This window comes from Oncorhynchus kisutch, linkage group LG27 (genome assembly GCF_002021735.2).
Source record: "Oncorhynchus kisutch isolate 150728-3 linkage group LG27, Okis_V2, whole genome shotgun sequence".
NCBI classification, from domain to species: domain Eukaryota; kingdom Metazoa; phylum Chordata; class Actinopteri; order Salmoniformes; family Salmonidae; genus Oncorhynchus; species Oncorhynchus kisutch.
The window spans coordinates 39,823,015-39,845,112 of NC_034200.2; the positions used below are offsets into that span (position 1 = coordinate 39,823,015).

The window sequence follows — 22,098 nt, forward strand, 5'->3', positions numbered from 1 at the left end:
TATAATTTTGGGTTTTCATGGACTTGAGAAAAGTTGCTGACCCTCCACAATCACTGTGACAACACCATTCAGTTATGACCTTCTCAGAACCATTAACTCACAAAATATAACCACGGCATCGAGCTGTGCTGTCTGTTCAAACGACTGGCACACAGCTCAGACATCCATGTATACCCCCAGAAAACATGCCACCAGAGGTCTCTTCACAGTCCCCAAGTCCAGAACAGACTATGGGAGGTACACAGTACCACATAGAGCCACGACTACATGGAACTCTATTCCACAGTACCACATAGAGCCATGACTACATGGAACTCTATTCCACAGTACTACATAGAGCCACGACTACATGGAACTCTATTCTACAGTACTACATAGAGCCATGACTACATGGAACTCTATTCCACAGTACTACATAGAGCCATGACTACACGGAACTCTATTCCACAGTACTACATAGAGACATGACTACATGGAACTCTATTCCACAGTACTGCATAGAGCCATGACTACATGGAACTCTATTCCACAGTACTACATAGAGCCAAGACTACATGGAACTCTATTCCACAGTACTACATAGAGCCATGACTACATGGAACTCTATTCCACAGTACTACATAGAGCCACGACTACATGGAACTCTATTCCACAGTACTACATAGAGCCATGACTACATGGAACTCTATTCCACAGTACTACATAGAGCCACGACTACATGGAACTCTATTCCACAGTACTACATAGAGCCATGACTACATGGAACTCTATTCCACAGTACTACACAGAGCCATGACTACATGGAACTCTATTCCACAGTACTACATAGAGCCATGACTACATGGAACTCTATTCCACAGTACTACACAGAGCCATGACTACATGGAACTCTATTCCACATCAGGTAAAGCAGTCAAATTAGATAAATAAAATACACCTTATGGAACAACGGGGACTGTGAAGAAACACACACACAGTAATATTGTTGTATGGTGGTATTATACATGTTGTATTGTAGATATGTTGTGGTGTAATAATGTTATATGATGTACTGTTTTATATTTAGTTTTATATGTCATGTAACTGCCTTAATGTGTTTGGACCCCAGGAAGAGTAGCTGCTGCCTTGGCAGGAACTAATGGGGATCCATAATAAACCCCAGGAAGAGTAGCTGCTGCCTTGGCAGGAACTAATGGGGATCCATAATAAACCCCAGGAAGAGTAGCTGCTGCCTTGGCAGGAACTAATGGGGATCCATAATAAACCCCAGGAAGAGTAGCTGCTGCCTTGACAGGAACTAATGGGGATCCATAATAAACCCCAGGAAGAGTAGCTGCTGCCTTGGCAGGAACTAATGGGGATCCATAATAAACCCCAGGAAGAGTAGCTGCTGCCTTGGCAGGAACTAATGGGGATCCATAATAAACCCCCAGGAAGAGTAGCTGCTGCCTTGGCAGGAACTAATGGGTATCCATAATAAACCCCAGGAAGAGTAGCTGCTGCCTTGGCAGGAACTAATGGGGATCCATAATAAACCCCCAGGAAGAGTAGCTGCTGCCTTGGCAGGAACTAATGGGGATCCATAATAAACCCCAGGAAGAGTAGCTGCTGCCTTGGCAGGAACTAATGGGGATCCATAATAAACCCCAGGAAGAGTAGCTGCTGCCTTGGCAGGAACTAATGGGGATCCATAATAAACCCCAGGAAGAGTAGCTGCTGCCTTGGCAGGAACTAATGAGGATCCATAATAAACCCCAGGAAGAGTAGCTGCTGCCTTGACAGGAACTAATGGTAATCCATAATAAACCCCAGGAAGAGTAGCTGCTGCCTTGGCAGGAACTAATGGGGATCCATAATAAACCCCAGGAAGAGTAGCTGCTGCCTTGGCAGGAACTAATGGGGATCCATAATAAACCCCCAGGAAGAGTAGCTGCTGCCTTGACAGGAACTAATGGGCATCCATAATAAACCCCAGGAAGAGTAGCTGCTGCCTTGACAGGAACTAATGGGTATCCATAATAAACCCCAGGAAGAGTAGCTGCTGCCTTGACAGGAACTAATGGGGATCCATAATAAACCCCAGGAAGAGTAGCTGCTGCCTTGACAGGAACTAATGGGGATCCATAATAAACCCAGGAAGAGTAGCTGCTGCCTTGACAGGAACTAATGGGGATCCATAATAAACCCCAGGAAGAGTAGCTGCTGCCTTGACAGGAACTAATGGGGATCCATAATAAACCCCAGGAAGAGTAGCTGCTGCCTTGACAGGAACTAATGGGGATCCATAATAAACCCCAGGAAGAGTAGCTGCTGCCTTGGCAGGAACTAATGGGGATCCATAATAAACCCCAGGAAGAGTAGCTGCTGCCTTGACAGGAACTAATGAGGATCCATAATAAACCCCAGGAAGAGTAGCTGCTGCCTTGACAGGAACTAATGGGGATCCATAATAAACCCCAGGAAGAGTAGCTGCTGCCTTGGCAGGAACTAATGGGGATCCATAATAAACCCCAGGAAGAGTAGCTGCTGCCTTGGCAGGAACTAATGGGGATCCATAATAAACCCCCAGGAAGAGTAGCTGCTGCCTTGACAGGAACTAATGGGCATCCATAATAAACCCCAGGAAGAGTAGCTGCTGCCTTGACAGGAACTAATGGGTATCCATAATAAACCCCAGGAAGAGTAGCTGCTGCCTTGACAGGAACTAATGGGGATCCATAATAAACCCCAGGAAGAGTAGCTGCTGCCTTGACAGGAACTAATGGTGATCCATAATAAACCCCAGGAAGAGTAGCTGCTGCCTTGGCAGGAACTAATGGGGATCCATAATAAACCCCAGGAAGAGTAGCTGCTGCCTTGGCAGGAACTAATGGGGATCCATAATAAACCCCCAGGAAGAGTAGCTGCTGGGTTGTCCCCATGGACCGGAACAGTCAGGGTTGTCCCCATGGACCGGAACAGTCAGGGTTGTCCCCATGGACCCAGAACAGTCAGGGTTGTCCCCATGGACCCAGAACAGTCAGGGTTGTCCCCATGGACCCAGAACAGTCAGGGTTGTCCCCATGGACCCAGAACAGTCAGGGTTGTCCCTATGGACCCAGAACAGTCAGGGTTGTCCCTATGGACCCAGAACAGTCAGGGTTGTCCCTATGGACCAGAACAGTCAGGGTTGTCCCTATGGACCAGAACAGTCAGGGTTGTCCATTTGCAGCGTTTTTTTGTGTCCAAAAAATGTATTGGAAATCGTGTTGAAGCACCGGAGAAGAGAATGGTGCTAACCAAAGCATCAGATTATTATCAGGTCATTTTCATACACGTTAATATATAAAGTTTCCAATTCATATGTACTAACAGGTCACAGACTCACTGAGCCGGTCAAGACTACAGCCATATTTCCTTTCCTGTGAGCAGTCTGAAAATACACTGCCCAAATGATTTGAAGGAATATTGAGGCCCCAGAGACTCGACGACTCTTCCAGAAGATGGCGGCGCACACGTTAGCTTTCTTACACAGGAAACAGTTCAGATCAGTAAGAGACAGAAGCCAGGCTGAGGAAGCCCAATAAAACATGCAGAGAGAGAGAGAGAGAGAGAGAGAGAGAGAGAGAGAGAGAGAGAGAGAAGAGGAATCAGATATCACATAGTAGCTTCCTGTCTCTCCGCCACAGGAAACGACTCAGGCAGCTTGAAATCTTAGACAACACGAGAGAAAAGCTTTATAAAACAACCACTGCAACAACAACAAAAACGTACCCACTCCGTCTCTCTGTCTAGTCAACGGTCTGTCCGGTCAATCGGAGAGCACACTCCTGGCTCTATTGTCTATGCTCTCCTCTGCCCTCCCAGTACAGAAGAGCAGTCTTCTCTTTCTTGACACTTACACTTTTTCCTTATGATGCAACAGAGCCGACAAAAACCAAAAGACACAAAAACTGAAACAAAAAGTCACATTTCTGGTCCCCTTCAGGACGGGGGTTGGAGAAGACGGGATCTCCACAGCCCACGTTCCAGGCCAGCACCTCAGGAGGCCGAGGGGGTGATAGGAGGTGTAGAGCGTGCCTCCCTGCCGTGTGCCTCCCTGCTGTGAACGCTAGACAGCTGCTGTGCTGTACTGGCCCCAGTAGAGGCAAGAGTGCGGAGTGTCTTCCTCAGGACATCCTGCAGTTCTACAACAATGATAACAATGATACCACCGCTGGCTGCCACCAATCGCAACCCGCCAAATATGGGAACTGCATCATTCACGCCCAGGCCAGGACGCATTGTGGCTTTCCGTTCTTAAGAGCATGACAACACTCTCTGTGATCACAATGAGCCTGTTGCACAGTTTCTCTTAGTGTGGTAGTTCTACTGTCATTCTGTCTGTGATCACAATGAGCCTGTTGCAGAGTTTCTCTAAGTGTGGTTGTTCTGCTGTCATTCTGTCTGTGATCACAATGAGCCTGTTGCAGAGTTTCTCTAAGTGTGGTAGTTCTACTGTCATTCTGTCTGTGATCACAATGACAGACTGTATTTTTCTTGACAGAGGACGACAATTTATGGGCTCATTGGTGTATGATAAAGGGTATCCATTAAACGGCATTAAACGGCAAAAGTGTATTTCTTTATCGAGTGAAGAAAGATGGCTAGAATAGGATCGAGGGAGAGACAGCAGAGAGAGCAAGAGAGAGAGACAGCAGAGAGAGCGAGAGAGAGCGAGCGAGAGCAGAGAGAGAGACAGTAGAGAGAGCGAGAGACAGCAGAGAGAGCGAGAGAGAGCAGAGACAACTGTTTTAGAACACAATTAAACTGTGAAACTTTAAAAACTCTATAAACTCAGAACCCATAAAGCACAGTATCACAGCAAGCAGCTGACACTAATTGAAGAGTCTATAAACACAAACAACTACTGGCAAAATTGGAAAAAACCTAGGAAAATCTAAACAAGAGGAATTAGCGAAACAAAAATGATGACGCTCTACAACATTAAATTGATGCAAAGACAGAACAATGCTAAAATCAGGAGAAATTGAATGGATTCGAAAACGCTATAAAAGGACATTTAAAATCCTTTGGACTCCAATTACTGACCAGGAGCTCTGTAAGAAACTACAGGCCCTCAAAAAAAAATATTTAAAAAATAATGCAGACCTGATGGCATTCTAAATGAGCTGCTCAAACTCACTAGTGCAAAAATAATTTATATTGGCTATATTAAAACTGTTTAATTTGATCCTGAGTGTAGGTTATTTCCCTGACATCTGGAATCAAGGACTCATAATTCCAATCTTTAAGAACAGAGACAAATGTGACCCTAATAATTACAGAGGCATTTGTGTGAACAGTAACCTGGGGAAGGTATTCTAAGGTATTATAAATGTAAGAGTTCTAAACTTCCTTAATAAGCACAATGTCTTGAGTAAAAGACTAATTGGATTTATATCAAAATAATGCATGACTGATCATATGTATCCCTCACACGCCCTGATAGATAAAGATGTCCACCAGCATTTGATTCTAATTGGCATACAGGACTGTTCTACAAAGTTACTGAAAGTGGTATAGGGGGTAAAACATGACATAATTAAATAAATGTGTACTGGCAATACGTGCAGCATCAAAATTGGCAAGAAAGTTCTTTAACCAGGGGCGGGGCCTTTGCCACGGTTGCAATCTGAGCCCTGCACTCTTCAATATTTACATCAAAGAATTGGCCACAATTCTAGAAAAATCCTCAGACCTTGGTGTTAGTCTCCACAATTCAGAGGTACTCTTCGCAGATGACCTGTGCCTGCTGTCACCCACAGCACATGGCCTACAGCAGAGCCTGGACCTGCTAGAGCAGTACTGCCAGACCTGGACCCTGGCAGTAAACCCCCAAAATACTGAAATAATGATTTTCCAGAGAAGATCCAGATCTCAGGGAATTAGACCAAAGTTCTCAATTGGTACAAAATATATAGGGTACTGCACACACTACAATTACTGAGGTTTAAATATATAGAGTACTGCACACACTACAATTACTGAGGTTTAAAAACAAGCTCAACTGGACACCTTAATGAGGCAGTGAATGAACTGAGGGAGAAAGCACGCAGGGCATTCTACATCGTAAAAAGTTTATATAATTCTAATTGAAAATACCTCCCTGTAGAGGAAATGCTGGGCACCACCTGAGGCCGAGCTGCATTTCCTGACAAAATTTCTAAAATTATTAAACACTTATAAGAGTTTTATTTCCCCAACTTTGAAACCCTTATTCAAGGTTTCAAAGACCTCTCTGGTGAGAGTAGGCTACCCGTCCTGTTGGGGGAGGACGCAGAGAGCTGTGGGTTGGCAGCGCACTACATTGCTTCCTGGCATAAGATGAGGAACAGTGTCTGACAGACCAATCAACCTGCACATGTCCTATATGCTAATTTGTGATGCTATAAAAGCCCAGTTTAGAGAAGAAAGGTGTATCCGGCACGGTAGAGATAAAACAGAGGACAGGTTCCTGTATAGACAATGTTTCTAATGAACTAACTTCTCACTATGGCTGAACATTGACAACTGCAGTTAAAGTCTTATTTTCAATGACGGCATAGGAACAGAACGACATATTTTTACCTTGTCAGCTCAGGGATTTGATCTTACAACCTTTTGGTTACTAGTCCAACACTCTAATCACTAGGCTACCTGCCTGTAACCACTAGGCTACCTGCCTGTAACCACTAGGCTACCTGCCTCTAACCACTAGGCTACCTGCCTCTAACCACTAGGCTACCTGTCTCTAACCACTAGGCTACCTGCCTCTAACCACTAGGCTACCTGTCTCTAACCACTAGGCTACCTGCCTGTAACCACTAGGCTACCTGCCTCTAACCACTAGGCTACCTGTCTCTAACCACTAGGCTACCTGCCTCTAACCACTAGGCTACCTGCCTCTAACCACTAGGCTACCTGCCTGTAACCACTAGGCTACCTGCCTCTAACCACTAGGCTACCTGCCTCTAACCACTAGGCTACCTGCCTCTAACCACTAGGCTACCTGCCTCTAACCACTAGGCTACCTGCCTGTAACCACTAGGCTACCTGTCTCTAACCACTAGGCTACCTGCCTCTAACCACTAGGCTACCTGCCGTCCCTACACTCTAACCACTAGGCTACTACCTGCCAAACCACTACCTGCCGCTCCACATAGTGCCAGGTCAGGATCTTCTCTGGTTTTAATTGGTCGATAAGAGCTGAGTGTCACGTGTTGCTTAGGACGTGTGTCTCTATCTCCCCCCCCCCCCCCATAACTTCTGGCAAACACCCAAAGCCCCCAGGTGTCACAACCGCAACACACACACACACACACACACACACCCCATCAAAGGATGTTTGGTTAACAGGAGACATGAATGATGCAGGACATACAAAGCTCCACCAGGGACTTATCAACAACCCTTTGACTCTTCATCTCCTACGTTCCACTAATTCATCCCTCTCTCTCCTTGCTGGTGTCCAAGCAGAACTCACCGCCTAGTGGCCAGTATTAGGAACTGTATGACGTTTTTTAAATGTTTATCGAAGGCTGTTTTTATAAAAAGGTGATGGAACAATAAAGTTGATTCAATTTCAAATAGCCCTCTTGCTACATTCGATATTTCCACTAGAGTGAATGAACTGAAGAACCTGACAGGATCAATGGTTTCCATGGTGATGACGCTTCTTGGTCTCCTTCTGAATCATAAGCATATTATAAAAAGCGCCTCTCACATCACATCGTAAACATGAAGGAGATGAAACATTCTTAAAAGCGCCTCTCACATCACATCGTAAACATGAAGGAGATGAAACATTCTTAAAAGCGCCTCTCACATCACATCGTAAACATGAAGGAGATGAAACATTCTTAAAAGCGCCTCTCACATCACATCGTAAACATGAAGGAGATGAAACATTCTTAAAAGCGCCTCTCACATCACATCGTAAACATGAAGGAGATGAAACATTCTTAAAAGCGCCTCTCACATCACATCGTAAACATGAAGGAGATGAAACATTCTTAAAAGCGCCTCTCACATCACATCGTAAACATGAAGGAGATGAAACATTCTTAAAAGCGCCTCTCACATCACATCGTAAACATGAAGGAGATGAAACATTCTTAAAAGCGCCTCTCACATCACATCGTAAACATGAAGGAGATGAAACATTCTTAAAAGCGCCTCTCACATCACATCGTAAACATGAAGGAGATGAAACATTCTTAAAAGCGCCTCTCACATCACATCGTAAACATGAAGGAGATGAAACATTCTTAAAAACGCCTCTCACATCACATCGTAAACATGAAGGAGATGAAACATTCTTAAAAGCGCCTCTCACATCACATCGTAAACATGAAGGAGATGAAACATTCTTAAAAGCGCCTCTCACATCACATCGTAAACATGAAGGAGATGAAACATTCTTAAAAGCGCCTCTCACATCACATCGTAAACATGAAGGAGATGAAACATTCTTAAAAGCGCCTCTCACATCACATCGTAAACATGAAGGAGATGAAACATTCTTAAAAGCGCCTCTCACATCACATCGTAAACATGAAGGAGATGAAACATTCTTAAAAGCGCCTCTCACATCACATCGTAAACATGAAGGAGATGAAACATTCTTAAAAGCGCCTCTCACATCACATCGTAAACATGAAGGAGATGAAACATTCTTAAAAGCGCCTCTCACATCACATCGTAAACATGAAGGAGATGAAACATTCTTAAAAGCGCCTCTCACATCACATCGTAAACATGAAGGAGATGAAACATTCTTAAAAGCGCCTCTCACATCACATCGTAAACATGAAGGAGATGAAACATTCTTAAAAGCGCCTCTCACATCACATCGTAAACATGAAGGAGATGAAACATTCTTAAAAGCGCCTCTCACATCACATCGTAAACATGAAGGAGATGAAACATTCTTAAAAGCGCCTCTCACATCACATCGTAAACATGAAGGAGATGAAACATTCTTAAAAGCGCCTCTCACATCACATCGTAAACATGAAGGAGATGAAACATTCTTAAAAGCGCCTCTCACATCACATCGTAAACATGAAGGAGATGAAACATTCTTAAAAGCGCCTCTCACATCACATCGTAAACATGAAGGAGATGAAACATTCTTAAAAGCGCCTCTCACATCACATCGTAAACATGAAGGAGATGAAACATTATAAAAAGCGCCTCTCACATCACATCGTAAACATGAAGGAGATGAAACATTATAAAAAGCGCCTCTCACATCACATCGTAAACATGAAGGAGATGAAACATTCTTAAAAGCGCCTCTCACATCACATCGTAAACATGAAGGAGATGAAACATTCTTAAAAGCGCCTCTCACATCACATCGTAAACATGAAGGAGATGAAACATTCTTAAAAGCGCCTCTCACATCACATCGTAAACATGAAGGAGATGAAACATTCTTAAAAGCGCCAAAATGCTGTTCGGAACGCATCAATAGATAAGCTGGTGTCTGCTAGACAAAAAAATTAATTTAATAATTTGATGCTTATTTTAACAATGAAAGAGCAAGGAAATCGGGCAAATTAAAATTAATTTGGACCTAATCTGTGATTTCACATGACTGGGAATCCAGATATGCATCAGTTGGTCACAAAAGTAGGGGCGTGGATCAGAAAACCAGTCAGTCTCTGGTGTGAATAACATTTGCCTCATGCACCGTGACACATGGGGCGGCAGGGTAGCCTAATGGTTAGAGCATTGGACTAGTAACCGGAAGGTTGCAAGTTCAAACCCCTGAGCTGACAAGGTACAAATCAGGCAGTTAACCCACTGTTCCCAGGCTGTCATTGAAAATAAGAATTTGTTCTTAACTGATCTTGCCTAGTTAAATAAAGGTTAAAAAAATCCTTAAAACATCTCCTTTGCACACAGTTGATCAAGCTGTTGATTGTGTCCTGTGGAATGTTGCTGGATATTGACGGGAACTGGAACACGCTGTCGTACACGTCGATCCAGAACATTCTAAACATGCTCAACGGGTGACATTTCAGCTGAGTATGCAGGTCATGGGACATTTTTCAGCTTCCAGGAATTTAATGGCATGACAATGGGCCTCAGGATCGCTTCACGGTGTCTCTGTTCATTCAAATTTCTAAATCGAGAAAATGCAATTGTTTTCGTTGTCCGTATCATATCCCAGATCATGTCTACCCATCTGCCCGGTACAGTTGAAAGAAAAAAGAAACTGGGATTCATCCGTGAAGAGAACATGTCTCTAGCGTGCCAAAAGGCCATCAAAAGGTGACCATTTGCCCACTGAAGTCAGTTACGACAACGAACAGCAGTCAGATCAAGACCCTGGTGAAGACAAACGAGCACGAAGGTGAGCTTCCCTGAGATGGTTTCTGACAGTGAGCTGGATGTGGAGGTCCTGGGTTGACGTGGTTACACGTCAGTGGCGGTTGGTGCCGTTTAAGATGAGGGAGGACACACATTTATTTTCCATGAACATGGCCTTATTTCTGTAACAGCATATTGGATTACTGTCATTCATATTCCATTCAGCCAGCTTAATGTAACAGTGATAGGTTTAGGTTACTGTCATTCATATTCCATTCAGCCAGCTTAATGTAACAGTGATAGGTTTAGGTTACTGTCATTCATATTCCATTCACCCAGTTCAATGTAACAGCGATAGGTTTAGGTTACTGTCATTCATATTCCATTCACCCAGTTCAATGTAACAGCGAGAGGTTTAGGTTACTGTCATTCATATTCCATTCACCCAGTTCAATGTAACAGCGATAGGTTTAGGTTACTGTCATTCATATTCCATTCACCCAGTTCAATGTAACAGCGATAGGTTTAGGTTACTGTCATTCATATTCCATTCACCCAGTTCAATGTAACAGCGATAGGTTTAGGTTACTGTCATTCATATTCCATTCACCCAGTTCAATGTAACAGCGATAGGTTTAGGTTACTGTCATTCATATTCACCCAGTTCAATGTAACAGCGATAGGTTTAGGTTACTGTCATTCATATTCACCCAGTTCAATGTAACAGTGATAGGCTACTACATGATACTAGAATGTTCACTATACCCATCATGAGGTTGCTACAACCTAGTAGCCTATGAATGAAAGTTTACAACGTTACAGTACCAGTCAAAAGTTAAACGAATCAATATGTATTTTATATTTCAGATTCTTCAAAGTAGCCACCCTTTGCCTTGATGACAGCTTTGTACACTCTTGGCATTCTCTCAACCAGCTTCATGAGGTAGTCACCTGGAATGCATTTCAATTAACAGGTGTGCCTTGTTAAAAGTACATTTGTGGAATTTCTTTCCTTCTTAATGCGTTTGAGCCAATCAGTTGTGCCGAGTTCAATTATAATCCACATTTCCTGTTGCTGCAGGGTTATTTTCATGCTTTAGCAAACAGGCTCAAATGAAAATTCTGTATGTAGCCTAGCAGATGTTTATAATATGGAAAATGTATGGTACCAAATATTTAAAGGGCAATATAAATGTAAATATAAATGCTACCTACGGTAGCAAGTAGTTTGTCTAACTAACATGAGTATACCTACTCCCTCCCTCCACACACACACACACCAGCCCTTCCCAGCCCTGTTGCGCAGCATAGCAGCACCGGCTCTACCAATTCGCACAGAAAACAAGATTATTTTCCCCACACAAAGTGATATTATTCAAATAGAGAATTTTTTTTTGTAAATGAAATGCTCATCCATATTGTGTGTGATGCGCGGGTTTGGTGAAGTAGTAAAAGAGGGTGAGAGTCGTGCCCGGCTATGTTATGATGTGATGATTGTGAGGCGCCGTACAAATCAGACCGTCACAAGACGGGGTCTTCAAATAGGACTACGGCACATCAAATGGGAACTGGAGCCTACTGTTTAGATGGGTTAAATGGGAACTGGAGCCCACTGTTGAGATGGGTTAAATGGGAACTGGAGCCCACTGTTGAGATGGGTTAAATGGGAACTGGAGCCCACTGTTGAGATGGGTTAAATAGGAACTGGAGCCCACTGTTGAGATGGGTTAAATGGAAACTGAAATCTGGACACTGACTGAAGGTCTACAACCTCACACATAGACTAATATAACATAAACTGAAGGTCTATAACCTCTCACATAGACTAATATAACATAAACTATAGGTCTATAACCTCTCACATAGACTAATATAACATAAACTATAGGTCTATAACCTCTCACATAGACTAATATAACATAAACTATAGGTCTATAACCTCTCACATAGACTAATATAACATAAACTATAGGTCTATAACCTCTCACATAGACTAATATAACATAAACTATAGGTCTATAACCTCTCACATAGACTAATATAACATAAACTATAGGTCTATAACCTCTCACATAGACTAATATAATATAAACTGAAGAACTACAACTGTCATGCATCCAAGCCGAACTGAAATCTGATCAGAAACATGTTGGGTCGTTCAAAATGTTTCTCCCCGGTCCCTAAACATCTTTCCATTTCCTTTACAACCGGTCGGACTGATGTCTTGATCTTTTCAAAATGTTTCTCCCCGGTCCCTAAACATCTTTCCATTTCCTTTACAACCGGTCGGACTGATGTCTTGATCTTTTCAAATCTTTTCAAAATGTTTCTCCCCGGTCCCTAAACATCTTTGCAGATATGACAGAGAATAATTTAGTTGGGTAAATGGGTAAAGTTACACATTCATTCTCTTAGTTATGACGTCCTGGTGAACCAGGCTTTATTTAGTCTTCTAGAGCAACAAAATGACAAAAAAGAAAGTTGCATGTATCTAATTATAGACAAAAATGTCAGATATTATAAGCAGAAACATATCTAAAATGAGACAACAACAAAAAATCTCAAATCTTCTCAATGCTGCCTGCAACAGTAACTATTGTCAGTGCATGCATGACCGCCAGTTGCTAGTCAGAGCACCTCCTGAGCGAATATTAATCCTGCTGTAGAATTAATTGCGGCCAGGTCGAACGACTAAAATGAACTGAAAGAAATATAGATTTATATTTTGAGTCTGTAAACAGTCGTTGAAAAAGAAAGAATGGTTGGCAAACTGCTCCTCAGTAGGACCTCATCAAGCAATGAGCTGACTTTCCCCCCCGCCCCCCGAACAGTTGAAAAAGAAAGAATGGTTGGCAAACTGCTCCTCAGTAGGACCTCATCAAGCAATGAGCTGACTTTCCCCCCCGCCCCCCGAACAGTTGAAAAAGAAAGAATGGTTGGCAAACTGCTCCTCAGTAGGACCTCATCAAGCAATGAGCTGACTTTCCCCCCCGCCCCCCGAACAGTTGAAAAAGAAAGAATGGTTGGCAAACTGCTCCTCAGTAGGACCTCATCAAGCAATGAGCTGACTTTCCCCCCCGCCCCCCGAACAGTTGAAAAAGAAAGAATGGTTGGCAAACTGCTCCTCAGTAGGACCTCATCAAGCAATGAGCTGACTTTCCCCCCCGCCCCCCGAACAGTTTTCAACAGAATAAAAAAACAACCTACATCCCAGTTTCCTTCAACCATACTGTTGATTGATCAAGAAAGATCCTTTTGACTCTGGACTGCGCTGGGACACATCTGTTAAGAGTTGGTAGTTGGCACCTAGGACTTTTAACTGTTTCTGAAAAGTTGTCGATGTGAGAATAAATTATTATTGTCTACACAGTGCCACGCTGACGAAAGGAATTCTTAGTTTCTACTTTCTACAAACCAAGATGTGATCATTCCGCCGAGGGAGAGATTCTTCTCTTGGCTTCAGCACAAGAATGTTCCAGAAGTTTGTAGATCTGCATACCAAATGGCACCCTATTCCCTAAATAGTGCACTACTTTAGACCAGGGTCTATAGGGCAGTAGTGCACTATTTTAGACCAGGGTTTATAGGGCAGTAGTGCACTATTTTAGACCAGGGTCTATAGGGTAGTAGTGCACTACTTTAGACCAGGGTCTATAGGGTAGTAGTGCACTACTTTAGACCAGGGTCTATGGGGTAGTAGTGCACTACTTTAGAACAGGGTCTATGGGGTAGTAGTGCACTACTTTAGAACAGGGTCTATAGGGTAGTAGTGCACTACTTTAGACCAGGGCCCATAAGGTAGTAGTGCACTACTTTAGACCAGGGTCTATGGGGTAGTAGTGCACTACTTTAGACCAGGGCCCATAGGGTAGTAGTGCACTACTTTAGACCAGGGTCTATAGGGCAGTAGTGCACTACTTTAGACCAGGGTCTATAGGGTAGTAGTGCACTACTTTAGACCAGGGCCCATAAGGTAGTAGTGCACTACTTTAGACCAGGGTCTATAGGGTAGTAGTGCACTACTTTAGACCAGGGTCTATGGGGTAGTAGTGCACTACTTTAGAACAGGGTCTATGGGGTAGTAGTGCACTACTTTAGAACAGGGTCTATAGGGTAGTAGTGCACTACTTTAGACCAGGGCCCATAAGGTAGTAGTGCACTACTTTAGACCAGGGTCTATGGGGTAGTAGTGCACTACTTTAGACCAGGGCCCATAGGGTAGTAGTGCACTACTTTAGACCAGGGTCTATAGGGCAGTAGTGCACTACTTTAGACCAGGGTCTATAGGGTAGTAGTGCACTACTTTAGACCAGGGCCCATAAGGTAGTAGTGCACTACTTTAGACCAGGGTCTATGGGGTAGTAGTGCACTACTTTAGAACAGGGTCTATGGGGTAGTAGTGCACTACTTTAGAACAGGGTCTATAGGGTAGTAGTGCACTACTTTAGAACAGGGTCTATAGGGTAGTAGTGCACTACTTTAGACCAGGGTCTATGGGGTAGTAGTGCACTACTTTAGAACAGGGTCTATGGGGTAGTAGTGCACTACTTTAGAACAGGGTCTATAGGGTAGTAGTGCACTACTTTAGACCAGGGCCCATAAGGTAGTAGTGCACTACTTTAGACCAGGGTCTATGGGGTAGTAGTGCACTACTTTAGACCAGGGCCCATAGGGTAGTAGTGCACTACTTTAGACCAGGGACTATAGGGCAGTAGTGCACTACTTTAGACCAGGGTCTATAGGGTAGTAGTGCACTACTTTAGACCAGGGCCCATAAGGTAGTAGTGCACTACTTTAGACCAGGGTCTATGGGGTAGTAGTGCACTACTTTAGAACAGGGTCTATGGGGTAGTAGTGCACTACTTTAGAACAGGGTCTATAGGGTAGTAGTGCACTACTTTAGACCAGGGTCTATGGGGTAGTAGTGCACTACTTTAGAACAGGGTCTATGGGGTAGTAGTGCACTACTTTAGAACAGGGTCTATAGGGTAGTAGTGCACTACTTTAGACCAGGGCCCATAAGGTAGTAGTGCACTACTTTAGACCAGGGTCTATGGGGTAGTAGTGCACTACTTTAGACCAGGGCCCATAGGGTAGTAGTGCACTACTTTAGACCAGGGTCTATAGGGCAGTAGTGCACTACTTTAGACCAGGGTCTATAGGGCAGTAGTGCACTACTTTAGACCAGGGTCTATAGGGCAGTAGTGCACTACTTTAGACCAGGGTCTATAGGGTAGTAGTGCACTACTTTAGACAAGGCCCTATAGGGTAGTAGTGCACTACTTTAGACCAGGGTCTATAGGGTAGTAGTGCACTACTTTAGACCAGGGTCTATAGGGTAGTAGTGCACTACTTTAGACCAGGGTCTATAGGGTAGTAGTGCACTACTTTAGACCAGGGTCTATAGGGCAGTAGTGCACTACTTTAGACCAGGGTCTATAGGGCAGTAGTGCACTACTTTAGACCAGGGTCTATAGGGCAGTAGTGCACTACCTTAGACCAGGGTCTATAGGGTAGTAGTGCACTACTTTAGACCAGGGTCTATAGGGCAGTAATGCACTACTTTAGACCAGGGTCTATAGGGTAGTAGTGCACTACTTTAGACCAGGGTCTATAGGGTAGTAGTGCACTACTTTAGACCAGGGTCTATAGGGCAGTAGTGCACTACCTTAGACCAGGGTCTATAGGGTAGTAGTGCACTACTTTAGACCAGGGTCTATAGGGCAGTAATGCACTACTTTAGACCAGGGTCTATAGGGTAGTAGTGCACTACTTTAGACCAGGGTCTATAGGGCAGTAATGCACTACTTTAGACCAGGGTCTATAGGGTAGTAGTGCACTACTTTAGACCAGGGTCTATAGGGCAGTAATGCACTACTTTAGACCAGGGTCTATAGGGTAGTAGTGCACTACTTTAGACCAGGGTCTATAGGGTAGTAGTGCACTACTTTAGACCAGGGTCTATAGGGTAGTAGTGCACTACTTTAGACCAGGGTCTATAGGGTAGTAGTGCACTACTTTAGACCAGGGTCTATAGGGTAGTAGTGCACTACTTTCGACCAGGGTCTATAGGGTAGTAGTGCACTACTTTAGACCAGGGTCTATAGGGTAGTAGTGCACTACTTTAGACCAGGGTCTATAGGGTAGTAGTGCACTACTTTAGACCAGGGTCTATAGGGTAGTAGTGCACTACTTTAGACCAGGGTCTATAGGGCAGTAGTGCACTACCTTAGACCAGGGTCTATAGGGTAGTAGTGCACTACTTTAGACCAGGGTCTATAGGGCAGTAATGCACTACTTTAGACCAGGGTCTATAGGGTAGTAGTGCACTACTTTAGACCAGGGTCTATAGGGCAGTAATGCACTACTTTAGACCAGGGTCTATAGGGTAGTAGTGCACTACTTTAGACCAGGGTCTATAGGGTAGTAGTGCACTACTTTAGACCAGGGTCTATAGGGTAGTAGTGCACTACTTTAGACCAGGGTCTATAGGGTAGTAGTGCACTACTTTAGACCAGGGTCTATAGGGTAGTAGTGCACTACTTTAGACCAGGGTCTATAGGGTAGTAGTGCACTACTTTAGACCAGGGTCTATAGGGTAGTAGTGCACTACTTTAGACCAGGACCCATAGGGAATAAACATTATATGTAGACCTAAAGATCTTCTTTCCTGAACGTTCAACAGTACAGAGTTGGAGAAAACCAAGTCATATCATCCAAAAGAACTAATCGGACGTGTGGATGAGGTGGCCAGTGTGGTCTGACGGTTAGAGCCGCAGACCACAGCATGTACACCAGGGGAGGCTGCTCAGAGGAGGACGGCTCATAACAATGGCTGGAACAGAGTGAGCATCAAACATCTGGAAAGACTGTGTTTGATACCATTCCACTATATTACTATATACTATACTATATATCCAGCCATAACCACGAGCGTGTCCTCCCAAATTAAGGTAGAACCAACCTCCTGTGATATATATATATCAAATATAAATCCGACCCAGTGCCCTTTGACTTGAACTCTCTCCTACCTTTCCTGTCCTATCTATCTATCTATCTATATATAATTAAATGAAAATATGATACTAACCTTTGACCTTAGCGATGACGGTGCCCGCGGCCCTGAGGATGTCTACAGAGTTGAGGGTGTGGTGTTTGCCGATGACAGACTTGAGAACTCGTAGCAGCTCTCCCAACCTCTCCTGTACCCGCTGAGGGAGAGCATCATGGGACTCTGGAAGAGGAGGAAAAGGAGTCAATGTGTCAAGTAAGATCTTTTAACAGGATAGAGTCGATAACCTCATTACGTAGTTGTCATAGCCGTCCTGGCTTTCTGGGGGTGGGGGGGTGGGGGGGGTGAGAAAGAGAAACAGTAGAGTATTGACATCAATTAAAACTTAGGAAAGAGATCTGAAACAATAATGATCCCACCACTAACACTGGCAGCTGCGTCATTCAAGGCCATAGAAGAAGCCATTGTTCCCCAATGACAAGCCTATAGGATGTGTGATCACCATCAGCCTGTTAGGTCTAGTGCCGTGTTCACGTGTCCAGGGGGGGGGGGGGGGGGGGGCTCAGAGGAACGGCTTGTTTACTTCAGAGAAACGACTTCCGAGCGTTCATATGCTCGGCAAGGAACACAAGAACCATTCTCACTATTGACAGTTGAAATCGCGGCCATATTTGTTGGTAATTTTACGTTGGTACGTGACGTCAGAGTTCAGCATGTGGGAAAGATCGGGGTCCAGAGATCATACCCGAGTTTCCAAGTTGGAGAGGTCGTTCAACGTGCATTTCTCTCAGTAAGAAGGTTGTGTTTACAAAGTTCCAGACATGATGTGAAAAGTGGCATAAATGCTTTGGAGTGAATTATAGTTTGTATTTTTGACTAGATTAGAAAAAGGTGTGAGCTTGGAATTTTGTCCGTTTGTCATTTTACCACAATAGATTCTATTTTACATAACAGCCATGTAGAATCTGTAAGTTAAATCAGAACTATGACCTGTTCCATTTTGACCCTCAGGTCACCCCACTGCAGAGAACACATGGCATTGTTTTAGTGTTTTACTGACACCCACATACGAGACAGCAACAACGTAGTTAGTAATGTCATTAGATGGAGGCATCTGTCACGTTTCTGTCTCTAAACTGGAGTTGTGTAATACAGGAAACTGCAGCAGTCGTGGTCAAGAGATACTACAACGACCGTTTGTGATGAAAACGTCCCTGTTCCACTTTAGTCGACAAGTACAATACATTTATTTGTTTTTTGTTTTTAAATGAAAGAAGAGTAAAACAATTAAGATTAAGTTCAATGACTGGCCTCATTTGTGCCAATCAGGTGATAGGCTAGTACTTAGACAAAGGGTAGGCTATTCCATCCTTCACTATGAACAGTATTAAGGATCTAACAGGGTTGTTGACAGCTACCCAGTGGACAGAAACAACGGAAATGGGATGTTTCCTTGTCCATGTGTGGAGTAAATCAACAGTGGGTCTTGATCTGCGTCCCAAATAGCACCCAATATAGTGCACTAGTTTTGACCAGACTCTATTGGGATCTGTATAGAGATATGTATATATAGAGAGAGAGAATAGGGATCCATTTGGGACAAGCCCTATGGCTTGGTAAGAAGAGAAATGAGTAGAAGCCTAGTTCTATACTAATCTGTTGTGGGTCTAGGGATATTGGCACCAGACAGTAGGTGAGTTCATGTCTGAGTGTCTCACCCACTGTTTAGGACTGACTGACGATATGATACAGCGCCTTGCAAAAGTATTCACACCCCCCTTGGCGTTTTTCCTCTTTTGTTTCATTACAACTGTCATGACGTTGGCCTGGGGGGTAGGTTTATGACAGTCATAAATACCTCTTCCCCCCCTTTTTCCTCTCTCTACACTACTGATGTTACATTTGCAAACCCCTTGGTTAACATAGAGATTCTGGGAACATCAGAAGGTGGGGGGAAATGTACTATATTCTGGTAATCCGACCAATTGAACATATGCGGTGGTACTTAATGAATATGATGTCAGTTCGGTTGTCATCTGAGACATTCTCATCAATGACAGGATGACAGAAACTCTACAGTGGAAAGTCTGCACATTGTAGTTATCGGATTCACATGGAATTGTTGTTCAATTTAAATGTTTGAATACAAAATTATTGGTGAAGAGATGAAATGTAATATTAGCTTCCAAATGAGAGATTTGGGTTTTCATAAGGTTAGGGCTCTGCTCAATCAGTGGCCCGCCCCTGTTAAGAGACATGGGCTATAAAACTTTTCAAACACACCTTTCTCGCTCCACTATATAAAGCCTTGACGAAAATGTAACCTCCGGTTCCAAGTACGTGAGGTCTGCAGCCTCTGCGTTAAAAGAACTAACATGTCAACTACAGAACTAAGCCAACATCAGCGTGAGCTTTGGTTGCGAATGGTATGAACGTTGAACTCTTATTCACTACAGAAGTGATACCTCCTAGCCGTTGAGTTAGCAACAGCAGCTGCAAACGTGGGCTAGGAAAGAACAGACAGAGTATCCCGTCTACCACACAACGACGTTACTACAACGTATTCAATTTACCACATTCTTCAAAGGACAAAGGACTCGGTTGGGCAACACGACCTTCCATCTACCACCAACCTACCGAAGTGCAGCTCAGAGTAAATATTTATTGCATTTTCCTTTTCCAATTTAGTGCACTACTTTAGACCAGGGTCTATAGGGCAGTAGTGCACTACTTTAGACCAGGGTCTATAGGGCAGTAGTGCACTACTTTAGACCACGGTAATTTAGAATGCATAACCAACCAACCAATCACCCACCCTGCCACACACTAAGTACTAGTACTGAGGTCTAGAACTTCCTTTCTGGTCTCCCCTATAGGTTGCCATTTGGTTCAAAGTAGTGCACTAAGTAGGGAATAGGGGGCCATTTTGACTCACCTTTAGAGTGGCAGGTTTCTTTAAGGCTGAGCAGCACGTCTGCAAACCTCCGCACGTCGTTCAACAGCTGCATGACGTAGTCCGGATCCGCCCCCGGCGCTCCTGCCACGGTGAACCCCAGCCCCACACTCCCCAGAGGAGGCCTGGAGCTCCGGCCCATGTCCCAGGTCTTTGTCGACCCAGTCGACGGTGACCCTGTGTCGGGGTTGGAGAAGCGAGACAGGCCCTGGGTGGAGCTGGAGCGATGCTGTTTGTTCTGTTTAGTATTACTCTCTCCTCCTCCTCCTCTTCCTCCTCCAGTGTCACTGCTCTTCCGTAACATCCCAGGAGGGTCACTGCCACCGGTGAAACTACCTAGAATACGCTACAGGCCACTGGGTTGTGTTACACCCCATGTGGGTGGTCCAGACCGGTCCGGTTTGTGGCCCTGAAAAAAAAACAGAGGCTGTGTCCTTTTATTTGTTTTGCTACATTTAGAAAATAGTTATTTAACTTTCTTTTCCTTTCCTGTCATATCACATGTTTGTTTTGCGTGTAAATACATTTATAGCTTGTATTAATAACATGAAGATAAAAACCTAGCCCATTACCACGGTTGGGTAGGTACATTTCTAAACGTAAATCTGTTACAGTTACATGTCCAAAATCGTAATCAGTAACGTTAACCTTAGTATTACCCCAAACTCAGTAAATGGAATCTGATTATTTTCAGTTACTTTCCCCTTAATAAGATACATTAGAAGAAGACAAAAAGGATCCATCAAACGCATTTGGTGTGTCATCATAGTGGTCTTGAGGTCACATTCGCTCAGGTGGAACAAACTTAAAACATGCCTCTTATTTTCAATGCCGAATGTCAATCAGAAAACTTAAGGTGTCATAATGTATATATATATAAATAAATAATAAATACAATCTTCCAGCAAACATCCTTTCTGAATTGAAAAGTAATCCAACGTGTCTGATTACAATGATTTAGCTGGTAACGCAACAGAATACAGGTAGTTCTTTGTAATCAGATTACATGTAATCGGTTTCTCCCCAACCCCCCGGTAATTACAGCGCAGTTCTGAAACACGTTACATTGTTCTTACAACTGAATGCATTTGTTTTTAATAAGGCGACTCCAAAACAAAACGACATAGACTACATTTTACATTTAAAAAAGAAGCAGCTCAACGCCAATTTATTTTGTGGAATTAAAAGTAAATGATAAAACTCTAAACCAAAATTACATGATCCAAAAAAAGCTATTCATAAATTGCGACTAACGTTAAAAGCTACCTCGAATGGTGCCCTGGCCTGTAGCCTTTCTTATTGCTATCAAATAACAACAACATAAACTCACCTGGCTTGTCTTTCAATGGTATTGTAACCAAAATTCTCAAGAAATGTTTTTTTATCCTTCATTAAAATCCACCCCCGCAAAAAAAAGAGAGAGAAAAGTCTGCTTTTTTTCGGGAGGAGAATAGCTTTGTTCGTGTGTTGTGTTTATCAGAGGGTTTTTGTTGAGCAACGCTGAGAGTGAAGCTCTGTGGTCACAACTCTCCGTTTACTCGTCCAGCTTCAATCATGTGACTTTGAAAACGACTTGTTCACTGGCAGACTGAGGTACAAAACGCTTCTTCTAACGTCGCTTTTATTCTACTGTGCTTCTCGTCTTCAACTCTGCTGAAATGTTCTTATTTTACACCGTGAACACCGTGAACCGCGACTGCCTGGTGTTGTTGCTATTTTAAAATCCCTGTAAATAAAGTGTTATGTGGAATATTCAGTGATCATTACTGAGTTATATAGCGTAACATAACTGCGGGAAGAAGGGGGTGCTGAG

General features: G+C 43.5%; 1 protein-coding gene across 4 annotated transcripts in view; it reads right to left on the reverse strand.

Annotated features, from left to right (window-relative positions):
* Positions 1–21,870, reverse strand: part of LOC109882480 (rho GTPase-activating protein 29) — a 71,835-nt gene extending 49,965 nt beyond the window's left edge. Inside the window, exons 1-3 of one of the 4 annotated variants that reach the window (XM_031806671.1) lie at positions 21,616–21,870; positions 20,268–20,694; positions 17,411–17,554 (exon numbers count right to left, since the gene is read on the reverse strand). In XM_031806671.1, coding sequence (XP_031662531.1) covers positions 17,411–17,554; positions 20,268–20,589 — 466 coding nt within the window. In that variant the 5' untranslated portion in view covers positions 20,590–20,694; positions 21,616–21,870. Of the gene's footprint in view, positions 1–3,753; positions 4,148–17,410; positions 17,555–20,267; positions 20,713–21,615 lie in introns of those variants that run through there. The other 3 variants (XM_031806672.1, XM_031806674.1, XM_031806673.1) reach the window with 3 other exon arrangements.
* Between the last annotated feature and the right edge of the window lie 228 nt (positions 21,871–22,098).